The 13,804-nt window shown below is 41.9% G+C and overlaps 1 protein-coding gene across 2 annotated transcripts; it reads left to right on the top strand.

The window, feature by feature from the left end:
- The first annotated feature begins 4,793 nt into the window (after positions 1-4,793).
- Positions 4,794-12,396, top strand: LOC128632761 (uncharacterized). 2 transcript variants are annotated; one of them, XM_053679967.1, is made up of 2 exons: positions 4,794-6,034; positions 9,199-12,396. In XM_053679967.1, the coding sequence occupies exon 1, from the start codon at positions 5,117-5,119 to the stop codon at positions 5,975-5,977; it is 861 nt and encodes a 286-aa protein (XP_053535942.1). In that variant the 5' UTR covers positions 4,794-5,116; the 3' UTR covers positions 5,978-6,034; positions 9,199-12,396. The 2 variants fall into 2 exon arrangements, with proteins under 2 accessions (XP_053535942.1, XP_053535940.1); XM_053679965.1 differs by having other exon boundaries at positions 5,117-6,034; positions 9,146-12,396.
- Positions 12,397-13,804: the final 1,408 nt, after the last annotated feature.

The following is a 13,804-nucleotide window of genomic DNA, read 5'->3' as shown; positions in this document are numbered from 1 at the left end:
GTTCAAATCCCAGTTTCACATCCAAACAAAACAAACTAGGTACCCACGTGCATATTTCTCACATTTTATTTATTTTAATTCATTTGATGGTCATGATGAGGTTTGGCATTAACATGGCTGAGTGATTGATTAAAGAATTTGAAGAGCCTCTGGAACCTGTGGAGTGTAAAAGCAATTAAAAAGGAATCTCGTGTTTTGCAAACTATAACTTTCCAATGATTAAAAATAGTTTTAATGTTTGATTTGTGAGAATAAATTACCACAATTTCAGTGTTTATCAGAAACTGGACTCAAAGGAACTTCATTCACCTGATGAGAGAGATATGCATAAACGCACATTCTCTCGCTGTGTGTGTGTGTGTGTGTGTGTGTGTTTATACCATGTGTGTAGATAGCCAGTCACTTACTTAATGCTGCAAAAGCGATATAAAAGCACACTTTACTGAAGATTATTTATACATTTCTGGACATTACTACGTATTCAATTCCATTGAATTTATATAGTGCTTTTTTTATAGGGCATTGTCACAAACAGCTTTACTGAAACCCAAATGTGGATTTAGATCCCTTATGAGCAAGTTAGAGGCAACAGTGTAAAGGAAAAGTTCCCTGAGATGACATGAATTCTTCAGAGGAACCAGACTCACAGGAAAACCTTCCCTCTTCTGAGTGATACCAGATAAATTCATTACTCTTCTACAAATATAGTAACTTAAATCTATAGTATCCACGTGGCATTATCCATGGATTGATTAATTAATCTGTCATACCTTCCACAGCAAACTCACGGCAGCTTATACACCTTTTATAATCTGATTTATTATGTAATACATCGTTAAAACACCACATCCTTAATTGAAATTATTATTATTACTGCACCTTCACTCGTGCTTTTCCTGCTGCTGCCCCCTGCTGGACATTCAGAGCAACAACAGGCGCCAACTGAGAAACACACACACACACACACAATGTATGTATTGCAGTAGTATAGTGCAGGGGTTCCCAAACTTTTCCAGGGCAAAGCCCCCCAACTGCATTAACATTTGACAGAGGCCCCCCTTTTGCAAGATGTCTTTAAAACACACTAAAAATATAGACTTCTGTACACCCCCCCCCCCCCCCACCCCCTTTTTTTTATTAATAATTACATCTTACTTCTTTACATTAATTATTTATATATATGTGTGTGTATATATATATATATATATATATATGCTAATGTTGTAAATGTTGTAAATCATCTTTCTTCATGCTTTTACCTGAATTTGCTGTCCGTTCACTCCATTCAGTTCTTGCGCCAGTAAAGCTAAAACTAGAACCAGCTAGAAATTTAACCAGGAAAAAGGATGAATATAAAACAGTAATCTTGTTTTGTAAGAAAAAAAAGAATATTATGTTGAAGTGCTCACGGGCAGATTGGGCTGTGCTTGAGAGTTAGGGGCTCCAGCCTGCTGCTGCTGAACTGTAAAGACCACAGGAACTCCTGGTCCCTGTTTATGATTTGCACCAATGGGAGCAGGAACCTGCTGAATAAGCAGCAACTGAAATAATAGGAAATATATATTTAATATTTATTTTAAAAATATTTTTAACTGCGAGGCATTAGAGCTGTGGTTTGTACACATCATTCGGTCAATCTGAAAAGCAGTGAACAGTGAAGACCAAACACACACACATATATGCACAATACATTAAACACGTACACTAAGAGAGAAATGTTTATCAGGAAAGTGTTCAGTTCTCCTGTTCACCTTGAAAACATCCCAAACCTCATACTGCTGTTTATTATTTACACACTGTTTATAAAGTACTGTATGTTTCAGGATGAAGGCCACAGACACACACACACACACACACCTGTGGAAGAACCATGCTGTTCATAGCTCCAGCTGCATTTTGTCCGGCTCCACCATTCAGACCACCTGCAGCCTAAACACACACACACACACACACACACACACACACACACACACACACACACACAGATTGATTAAACACTAACATTTTCCTTACATGCTCCTAAATGATGAACAGCTTCCATTGGGGTAACAATAAATTGCTTCTCCTTTTCCTCTCACATTGCTAATCTGACACGATCATGCTGAGTTCTGTTTACATCATCAGAAGGATCCGTCCGTTTCTATCCACACAAGTCACTCAGGTGCTGGTTCAGTTTCTCATCATTAGGAGACTGGACTACTGCTCCTCGCTCCTGGCAGGTCTTCCTCTGAGCTCCATTCCACCTCTGCAACTGATCTAGGATGCAGCTGTTTGACTTGTTTTCAACCTTCCTAACTTCTCCCACACCACCACACTACTACACTTCCTCCACTTCCTTCCTGTAGCTGCTGCATCAGATATAAAACTCTGATACTTGCCTACAAAGTTAAAGACTGGCCCAGTACCCACTAACCTTTAAGCACTTATCACATTATTAGTGTTTAATAAGTGATTAATAACACAGCACATTCAGACTGTAATTATTGTCATTAGTTTTACCTCTGCACTTCCTGATGAAGCTCCTCCCCTCACCTAAACACAAACAAAACTCATTAACATGGAAATAAACTGCAAAAAATATGACTTTTATATCTTACCAACAGAAAAAATGTTTTGAAGATAATCCACCACAGACAGATCATTTTCTGTACACACACACACACACACACACACACACACACACACACACACACACAGAAAGAGTCAGTACAATTATTATATCACACAGAAATTCAGAATACAATGTGAATAAAAATGTAAATACTACACCGTGTGTGTGTAAGTCCTCAGAGCAGGTCGTAACTGTGTGTACGCGTGTCTGTGTGTGTGTGTGTTTATGGCAGAGCAGCTCGAGGTTCATAAAGAATAAAGCACACTGATGTCATGTTGTTGTTTTGAATAATTACACATCTCATCATATGATGTAGTAAGTGATGACACTTAATTATAGCGAAATAATACAAAACAACAAGAACACACACACACAAACTGCCCACAAGTACACACACACACACACACACACACACACACACACACACACACACACACACACACGTTGCTGATGAAGCATGAAATATCAGCAATAAATTAGTGAGGATCTGATGATATGACTATACCACAGCACTGTTGTTGAATTGGAAGGTGGTGATTGATTTTCTATAACAGTTAAGCTATTGTATCGTTCATGTGCTGCTTAAAGGGGGGTTGAGTAGGGAATCTATCACCTTAATGAATGTTGAGCTCCCATCATGTAAAAAATGCTCCCGTGGCATGTGGCTCATACAGCCTCTGAAAACCAAGTCCAACTCCTGGCCTGCTCGAGTGGCTTACTTTCTAAGCCTGGCGGACCTGCTTTTGCAAACAGGAGAAGGGGCAAAGGCGGGTCACTGGCGCCTTAAAACCAATTGCTGACAGAAGAAGGAAACTTCAAACCTCTGCTGCCTTGCGGCTACATCCATCCTAGGCATGGAAAAGGCTTCAGGAGTAAACCTCGAGGTCAAATCAGGAGTTCAAGGCCAAATGTAGTCTTGTCCCGGCAACTCCTGAGATGTTGTTGGTGCCAAGTTGTATTGGCTTTCATCATTCCCTTGGGTCCACCAGCTGTGTGGAGAGGGGGAGTCTGCTGCATGGGCAACAGCTGATCCTCCATATCACCCTGTCCAGGCTTTTGTAGCTCCAATGGAGAGGACACTCTAGCGACACCAGGCAAGCAAGGAAAAAACAAGAAGACTTCAGCTCTTCGCGTCGCAAGCTAGAACATCAGGACCATGTGTCCTGGTCTCACTGCTGATCTGTAGCATATCGACGACGCATGCCAGACTGCGGTCATTGACAAGGAACTCTCAAGACTCAATGTCGGCATGGCCTGTCTTCAGGAAACTCGACTGGCTGACAGCGGCACTATAAGAGAAGCTAGTTACACGTTCTTTTGGCAAGGGAAGCTCTCGCACGAATCACGTGAGCATGGTGTTGGCTTCGCTGTGAAGAACTTGCTTGTACCCTTCATTGAACCACCTTCATCGAACCACCTTCATCAGGCACAGAAAGAATCCTCTCCCTCCGTTTGTCTACAGATTCTGGCCCAGCCAACATCATCAGCGCGTACACCCCGACACTATGCTCAACTCCAGATGAAAAGGACCAGTTCTACGAGGCCTTACATGTAGTGTTTTCCAGGATACCCAGTACTGAAAGCCTTTATCTGCTTTGAGACTTTAACGCTAAGGTGGGAGCTGATCATGAGGCCTAGCCCACGTGCCTTGGTTCTCATGAATGTGGAAAGATCAACAAAAATGGTCAGCGACTGCTAGAATTGTGCCTCCCATGGCCTCTGCATCACAAACACCTTCTTCAAGTGTAAGGAGATTCACAAGGTGTCTTGGAGGCACCCACGCTCCCGCTATTGGCACCAATTAGATTTAGTCATCACCAGGCGTGCGGACCTTGCAAGCGTTCTCCTCACCCACAGCTATCACAGTGCAGATTGCAACACCGACCACTCCCTCGTGGCTAGCCAGGTGCGTGTATTGCCAGAGAAACTGCACCATTCCAAGAAGAAAGGTCGCTCTCGCATTAACACCTGCTATATAAACAATCCAGAAAAATCTGTGCGGTACATCATTAAGCTGCAAGAAGCCCTCACTGAGAAGCCACCTCATGGTACTATTGACTCCAAATGGATACACATCTGTGAAGCTGTGTACAACTCAGCGATCGGTAAGCACTCAGGATTATGGTAAGAAGTAGCAGAAAAGTGCCGACTGGTACAAAGCCAACTGGGAGGATATGGCAACCTGAAGTGTCACTGAGGAAGCAGCACCCTTCGAGCTAACGCTATTACATTAATTTACATTAATTTCTTCTAATCTCTATACTTTAAAATTATTTACCTTACGTTATACAAATATAACTGACACCACGTTAAATAAAACAATCGTAACGTTGCGCTGTCGCAAATTTGATCTGTATTCTGTTTTGTTTTTTACAAAACATCCGCGACTAGCTTGTAGCCTGTAGCCTGCTAGCATCACCTACCGCTAGCCTTGTTTACGTTTCACATTTCTCACTTACCGCTGTTCTGTTTTTAAAAAACAAACAAACAAACAAACAAACAAATATGTCTGCTGTCTCTCCGGTTTTGAGTGCAGATGAAGACTCGCTTGAGCTTCACATGGTGCGGCTGGAACTGGAGGATGTGGAGAAGCAGATCCGTGGCCTACTCGACAAGCAGGCCCAGCTGCTGGAGCGACAAACTGCGCTGGAAACATCTTGTGCCTCTGCTCACATATCCAAGGTAAGCACACAGCGTGGTATTTCCACTCCCAGCCCCTCTACGCCGTGTGTTTCTCTGTGCAGGGACCGTGCACCTAGGACTTTCCCAGCCGTGGTCTCCGTCACGCCAGCGCCAACACACCTCGGGCCTTGGGTGAACCAGCGGCGAAAGGCGCGGGCTGGACCTTCTCCACCTCCGGTGTTCGAGATTCCAACCAGGAACCGCTTCGCCCCTCTCCGCCAGACCAGACCCAACACTGTGATCGTCGGGGACTCCATTGTGCGGAACGTCCGTGTAGCCTCATCTAAAGGTAAGGTGCGCACACACTGTTTTTCTGGTGCTTGTGTCCTTGATGTCGCTGCGCAGGTATCCGGGATCCTGAAGAAGGACGAGCGCATTGGAGCGGTTGTGCTGCACGCGGGGACGAACGACACCAGGCTGCGGCAGACGGAGGTTCTGAAGAGGGACTTCTCCAGCCTGATCGAGACGGTACGAGGCAGATCACCTACCGCGAAGATCATCGTCTCTGGACCTCTTCCCACATACAGACGTGGAGCAGAAAAGTTCAGTAGACTTCTAGCATTAAATGATTGGTTAGTCTCTTGGTGTAATGAGCAGAATCTGGTGTTTGTCAATAACTGGAATCTGTTCTGGGAGCGTCCTAGGTTGTTTCGTCCTGATGGCCTGCACCCCAGCAGCCTTTGAGCGGAACTGCTTTCAGACAACATTTCCAAGGCGCTACACTCCAAGTGACTGCCTACCGTAAGTACATCTTCCAATAATAACATTCAGTATAATCAATGTTCAACTAAAAATCCGGCAAAGGTAATACATACTATAGAGACTGTGTCTGAGCTATTCAAATATATAGAAAATCTCGGAAAGTCGATCTTCGTAACCTAATTAACATAAAATTAAATCATATTGAATGCACAGCCAGCACTTTTGATCTGAGGCTAGGACTATTAAACATTAGCTCTCTTGCGTCTAAGGCTCTTATTGTTAACGACATCATTACTGATCAGGAATGTAATTTAATGTGTTTATCGGAAACTTGGATTAAACCAAACGAGTACATAGCATTAAATGAAGCCAGTCCTCCTGGATACAGTTATGTACATCAGCCTCGTTCAACTGGTAGAGGAGGAGGTGTTGGACTCATCCATAGTCAAAATCTAGTCGTCACACAAAAACCTAAGCATAAATTTAATTCTTTTGAAATTCTTTATACCAGTATAAGTTATGTAGCCACAAAAAATAAGTCAATTCCTCTAATTATTATTTACAGACCCCCAGGGCCATATACTGAATTTCTTAGTGAATTTGCAGACTTTGTCTCAAACCTGGTTGTGTCTGTAGACAAAGCATTAATCGTCGGAGACTTTAATATTCATTTTGATAACCTGGAAGACCCTCTAAGAATAGCGGTTGTGTCCATCTTAGATTCAGTAGGGATTAATCAGAACGTAATCGGGCCTACTCGTAATGGTGGTCACACTCTTGACCTCATACTAACATACGGACTAAGTATAGAAAATATTATAATTTTTCCGCAGTCTGAAGTTGTCTCAGACCATTATCTTATCTCGTTCATAATACGTATTGATCATAATATTTCCACCTCGTCTCGCTACCGCGTAAAACGTACCTACACATCAGCTACTGCACAGAGCTTCATAAATAACCTCGCAGAAACATCAATTAGATTTGGATCACCGTCAGATCACACAGAACTCGATCAGGCGACTGAAAGCTTGGAGTCAACACTCCGCTACACGCTAGATAGAGTGGCTCCACTCAAAAGGAAAATAATTAGAGAAAAAAAATTAGCACCCTGGTATAACAATCAAACGCGAACCTTAAAACAGACAACTCGACAACTAGAACGTAAATGGCGTCAAACCAAACTGGTGATATTTCAAACAGCATGGAAGGAGAGCCTACTGAAATATAGGAAATCTCTTGGCGATGCTAGAAAACTCTATTTCTCCACCTTAATAGGAGACAACAAAAACAATTCTAGATTCCTTTTCAACACAGTAGCAAAATTAACTAGGAATAAAACCACTACAGAGAGAAACACTCAATCATTACATAGCAGTGAAGATTTCATGAAATTTTTCAATGATAAGGTTGAAAATATTAGACGTGAAATACAGGCCATTAAATTAAAACTGGACAGTACTGTAATAAACCCATTACATGACAATGTAGCAATATCAGATCAATGTTTAGAGTGTTTTGCTCCGCTTAGAGAGACCGAACTCGCTACATTAATCTCTTCAGCCAATTCATCAACTTGCATACTAGATCCCGTACCTACATGTTTGTTTAAACAGATTGGTCCAGTAGTAATTGAGCCACTTCTAAATATAATCAATTTTTCCCTAAGCAGTGGCTATGTACCTAAATCACTTAAATTAGCAGTTATTAAACCCTTGATTAAAAAACCTGATCTTGACCCGTCTCAATTGTCCAACTATAGACCAATATCAAATCTCCCCTTCATCTCTAAGATTTTAGAAAAGGTTGTAGCAAAGCAGTTATGCTCGTACTTAGATAGGAATAACATTCATGAAATGTATCAGTCAGGATTTAGACCTCATCATAGCACAGAGACAGCGTTAGTTAAAGTAGTAAATGACCTTCTACTGACTTACGATCAGGGTTGTGTCTCGCTGCTTGTGTTACTCGACCTTAGTGCAGCTTTTGATACTATAGATCACACTATTCTCCTTGATAGATTAGAAAATGTTGTTGGTATTAAGGGAACAGTCCTCTCCTGGCTCAGGTCTTATCTCACCGATCGTTATCAGTTTGTAGATGTAAATGGTGAATTCTCCATGCGTACTGAGGTTACTTTTGGAGTTCCACAGGGTTCTGTTTTAGGCCCACTGCTCTTTACTTTATATATGCTACCCCTAGGTCAAATTATTCGTAAACATCGAATTAGCTTCCACTGTTATGCTGATGATACACAGTTGTATGTTTCAGCGAAGCCAGAGGACAGACATAAGCTTAGTAAAGTTGAGGATTGTGTAAAGGACATTAGACATTGGATGTTAATTAACTTCCTTCTGCTTAATTCTGATAAAACAGAAATACTTTTATTAGGCCCACGTGTAGCTAGAAGTATTCTTTCTGATCACATGGTTACTCTGGATGGTCTTTCTGTTTCATCATGTGCAGCAGTTAAAGACCTTGGAGTGATTATTGACTCCAGCCTATCATTTGATGCTCATGTAGATAATATTACTAGGATAGCCTTCTTTCATCTCAGAAATATTTCTAAAATAAGAAACATATTGTCACTACATGATGCGGAAATACTAGTTCATGCATTCGTCACCTCTAGATTAGATTATTGTAATGCCATACTGTCTGGATGTTCCAGTAGGAATATAAATAAGCTCCAATTAGTCCAGAAAGCAGCTGCTAGAGTCCTAACTAGAACTAGAAGATACGACCATATCACACCGGTATTATCAATACTGCATTGGCTCCCAGTAAAATCTCGCATTAATTATAAAATACTCTTATTAACCTATAAAGCACTAAATGGTCTCGCGCCACAATATCTAAGCGACCTTTTGGTTTTATATGATCCGCCACGCCTACTTAGATCAAAAGATGCAGGCTATCTGACGGTACCTCGAATAGTGAAGGCTACAGCAGGGGGAAGAGCTTTCTCTTATAGGGCCCCACAGTTATGGAACAGTCTTCCTATTAGTGTTCGGGACTCAGACACAGTCTCAGTGTTTAAGTCTAAGCTTAAAACGTATTTGTTTACTCAAGCCTACCCTGACTACATTCTGTTCTACTTTCTCCCTCTCTCCTTTCGCCGAGCCCCACATGAATTTATGGAGATACTAGAGATCCAGATCCTTTCTGCCTCTGGATGGAGCTCAAATCTTCTTTAATTCCAGACTGCTGGGACTACGGCTGCTCTTAACGCCATACAGACTTCATATAAATCCATAATGAACTTTTTCACAATATCTGTTGTTACCCAGATGAGGATGGGTTCCCTTCTGAGTCGGGTTCCTCTCAAGGTTTCTTCCTCTTAAAACATCTTAGGGAGTTTTTCCTTGCCACCGTCACCACTCAGTGGCTTGCTCAGTTGGGATAAATTCACACCTTTAATATCTGTATACCGTGTTGATATTTCTGTAAAGCTGCTTTGAGACAATGTCTATTGTAAAAAGCGCTATACAAATAAAATTGAATTGAATTGAACTGAATATGGAGCCTGTAACCGATGTAAAGAGGAAAACTCTTCTGGCATACAGTATTCTGCAGCAGTATACAGGCAGCTGCCGATACCGGGGATGTAAGAGCGATGTATGAAGGCATCAAGAAAGCGACTGGACCCTCTATTATCAAGACTGCCCCACTCAAGTCCAAGACAGGAGAAGTCATCACGGATCAGGGGAAGCAACTGCAACGGTGGGTTGAGCATTACCTTGAGTTGTACTCAACCCAGAACGTTGTTACAAAGACTGCTCTGGATGCCATCCCAGACCTACCGCCCATGGAGGAGCTAGACACAACGCCAACCACGGAACAGCTCAGAACAGCCATCGACCACCTCGCCTGTGGTAAGGCTCCAGGGAGCGATGGTATCCCGTCAGAAATCTTGAAAAGTGGGAAACCTGTACTACTCCAGCCCCTGCACGAACTTTGATGCTTGTGTTAGGAACAGGGATATATCCCACATGACATGCGAGATGCAAACATCATCACGGTATATAAAAACAAAGGGGACCGTAGTGATTGCAACAGCTATCAGGGCATCTCCCTACTGAGCGTCATTGGAAAGATATTTGCTCAGGTTCTCCTGACACGTCTGCAGATCCTAGCCTCTCAAGTCTACCCAGAGTCTCAGTGTGGCTTCCAAGCTGGCCAGTCAACCGTAGACATGATATTCTCACTACGCTAGCTTCAGGAGAAATGTCAAGAGCAGCAGATTCCCCTATTTATCGCCTTCATTGATTTTACCAAGGCGTTTGACCGGGTTAGCCGGAGTGGACTTTTCAAACTACTGAAGAAGATTGGATGTCCACCACAACTTCTGGCAGTCATCACCAAATTCCACGAGGATATGCACAGCACAGTCTGCTTCAACAGTGTAACGTCTGACGCTTTTCCAGTTAGCAGCGGAGTGAAACAAGTTTGTGCATTTGCGCCCACACTTTTTCCATGCTCCTCCAATATGCCTTCAGAGACTGCAGTGAGGGACTCTACATACACACCAGGTCTGACGGCAAGCTCTTCAACATCTCCCGCCTTCGTGCCAAGACCAAAGTCGTTGCATTACTCCTACGCGAGATGCTTTTCGCCAACGATGCAGCCCTGATCTCACATATAGAGGAAGGTTTACATCAGCTTGTCAGTCACCTCTCCCACGCCTGCATGGAGTTTGGGCTGACCATTATCCTCAAGAGGACCAACGACATGGCTCAGGGCACAGACCATCCTCCCAGCATTGCCATAGATGGATGCAACCTGGAGGTTGTGGAGCGCTTCACCTACCGACTATATCCTTTTCATTCTCCACCAATGCAGAGGTAAACTGTGGGATTGCCAAGGCTTCAGGTGTTATGGCCAGACTAAATCACAGGGTGTGGCAAAACTCCAACCTTACTGTGAAAACCAAGCTGCGTGTCTACCAGGCCTGTGTTTTAAGCACACTCCTCTACAGTAGTGAGAATTGGACAACCTACACTAGGCATGAGAGGAAGCTCAACAGCTTTCAGCTGAGGTGCCTGCGACGCATCCTCCATGTACAGTGGCAGGACAGGGTACCTGATACAGAAGTTCTGGAACACGCCAACACGAGCAGCATGTTAGCCATCCTCTGTGAGAAGCATCTCAGTTGGCTTGGTCACGTTAGAAGAATGGATCCAGGTCGCATTCCCAAAGATCTTCTGTATGGTGAGTTGGCTGAGGGTTCACGGCTAACTGGACACCCCCAACTGCGATTCAAAGATGTCTGCAAGAAGGACGCTGAAAACCGTACAGCCTGGCATTTTGCCAACTGAGAAGGACAAGTTTAAGCACCTTGCTGACAAGAGAGACAGGAGGAAGGCGCGGCAATTTCAGCGACAGCGTGCGACTCAATTTGTCTGCGGCAACTGCAACCGGGACTGCCACTCACAGGCTGGCTTGTACAGCCACTCGAGAAGGTTCAAATAAATTCACCTGAAACGGATGCTACACCATCGTCTCCCGAAGACGGAAGGATACCAAGGATATACCTCCCCCATCCAATCTAATGATTCCTTACACAATTTTTTGGTAAATTCGCTGAATGGCAGTGATAACACAGCGTAATCACTGGTGATTTTAACTGTATTCTTTCACCTGAAACTATTTGAGCATGTAGTATTAGCACATTTATAGAAGGGGTGTGTTTATTCATAATCACAATATCCGGTGTCACCCAGATGAGGACGGGTTACCTTTTGAGTTTGGTTCCTCTCAAGGTTTCTTCCTCATATCGTCTCAGGGAGTTTTTCCTCACCACCGTCACCTCTGGCTGCTCATTAGTGATAAATTCATACATTTAAAATCTATATCCTGAATTTATATAATTCTGTAATGCTGCTCTGGGACAATGTCCACTGTTAAACACGCTATACACATAAAACTGAACTGAATTACATAACAACTGGTTTTGAGAAGACATCCACAAATTCATGAAGAAAATAATTATTGGAAACAACTGGGTCGACTTGTTTTTTGTGATTAAGTTATTTTAGTATAAATTCAAATACATTGACTGCATGTCCAGGTTTTTGTGTGACACCTAAAATATCATGATAAGCAACTGCAACTCCTCTTCATTGAGTTAGACAGGGGTGACATCTTCCATAGCTCAGTGATCAGATCTAGATGTTTCTCTTTTCCTAACAGAAGGTATAGAATTGCCTTCCTCACAGCTGGAAAAGGATCAAATTCCTTATACACAAACTTCTGTTCTGTCAGCGGTCCTTTTGTGTATTTTGTACTCTGATTGGATGATATGTATTTACTCTATCTATTTTTAGTTTCTCACTACTTCTACCATATCACTTGCACTTTTATTTCCAAACACTCACAGATAATAAACAAATATTTGTGCAGATCATTGGCTGGTCACAACACAAGCCTGAAATAGAAACTGGTGTTTCTTATTTACTGAATTATAAACCTGGGTTAATTCATCACATGCCAGGTCCAATAGTAAGGAAATTAAATCAGTGTTTCTTGGACATGCTGGAATCTGATCTCATCACACCTCAGAATGATGTCGTGTCCGCCTGGAAACCCACAGCGGCATCAAGCCTCTTCACAAACACTGAGGTCAGAAAATGTCTACTGATAAAGTATGTCACACACACACACACACACACACACACACACACACACACACACACACACACACACACACACACACACACAGAGGATTACTGCAGAACTGTTTACTGTTTATCTGCTACATATGTTTAATAGGAAAACACACAATCATTCACTAACATTCTGTTCTAATGAAGGCAAATTACAGAACTAACAATGACACTCACTGTGTGTGTGTGTGTGTGTGTGTGTGTGTGTGTGTGTGTGTGCAGGGGAGGGGGTGGGGGATAGTTCATGGCTCCATGTTTAAATATGAAATATTTTTCTTTTTTTCCTCTTTATTTCATGATTTATTAATTTACTTATTTTTCATGAGAGCTGAAGTGTGATGTTGAGAGTGAATTTGGAATTGCTATAGGCAACAAGAACAATTCAGCAGAAGAGATTACCATGGAAATTTGAATGTATATTATATGTGTATGTGTGTGTGTGTATATATATATATATATATATATATATATATATATATATATATATATATATATATATATATATATATATATATATATATATATAACTTTAAAAATTTATTCCGTTACGGTTATAAATTACTTCATAAAAAATGTCATCAGTAACATAATCCAAGTCTCACAATATGAAAGTAATGCAATCTGATTATTTCTGGATTATTTCAAGGTCACGTGTAAATAAAGTCAAGAGAAAAGCAAAATGATTTGTTTTAATAAAACAAACAAACAAACAAACAAATAAATAAATAATCACTGTGCCTGATGCTGGTAACATCACAAAAGTTAGGATGACTATACTCTGGTTTTCTAAAAAGAGGACTTGGGGGGTTGGAGGTGTGTGTGTGTGTGTGTGTGTAGGGGGGGGGGATCTTAATATTCAAAACAGTATTATTATGAATATAATCTCACAAAAGTGAGTACACCCCTCACATTTTTGTAAATGTGACAACACTGAAGAAATGACACTTTGCTACAGTGTAAAGTAGTGAGTGTACAGCTTGTATAAAGTGTAAATTTGCTGACCCCTCAAAATAACTCAACACACAGCCATTAATGTCTAAACCGCTGGCAACAAAAGTGAGTACACCCCTAAGTGAAAATGTCCAAATTGGGCCCAATTAGCCATTTTCCCTCCTCGGTGTCATGTGACTCGATAGTGTTACAA

The sequence above is a fragment of the Ictalurus punctatus genome, chromosome 3 (genome assembly GCF_001660625.3).
Source record: "Ictalurus punctatus breed USDA103 chromosome 3, Coco_2.0, whole genome shotgun sequence".
NCBI lineage: Eukaryota > Metazoa > Chordata > Actinopteri > Siluriformes > Ictaluridae > Ictalurus > Ictalurus punctatus.
Note: the sequence above shows the minus strand (reverse complement) of the source record. Positions and strands in the feature narration are given on the sequence as shown.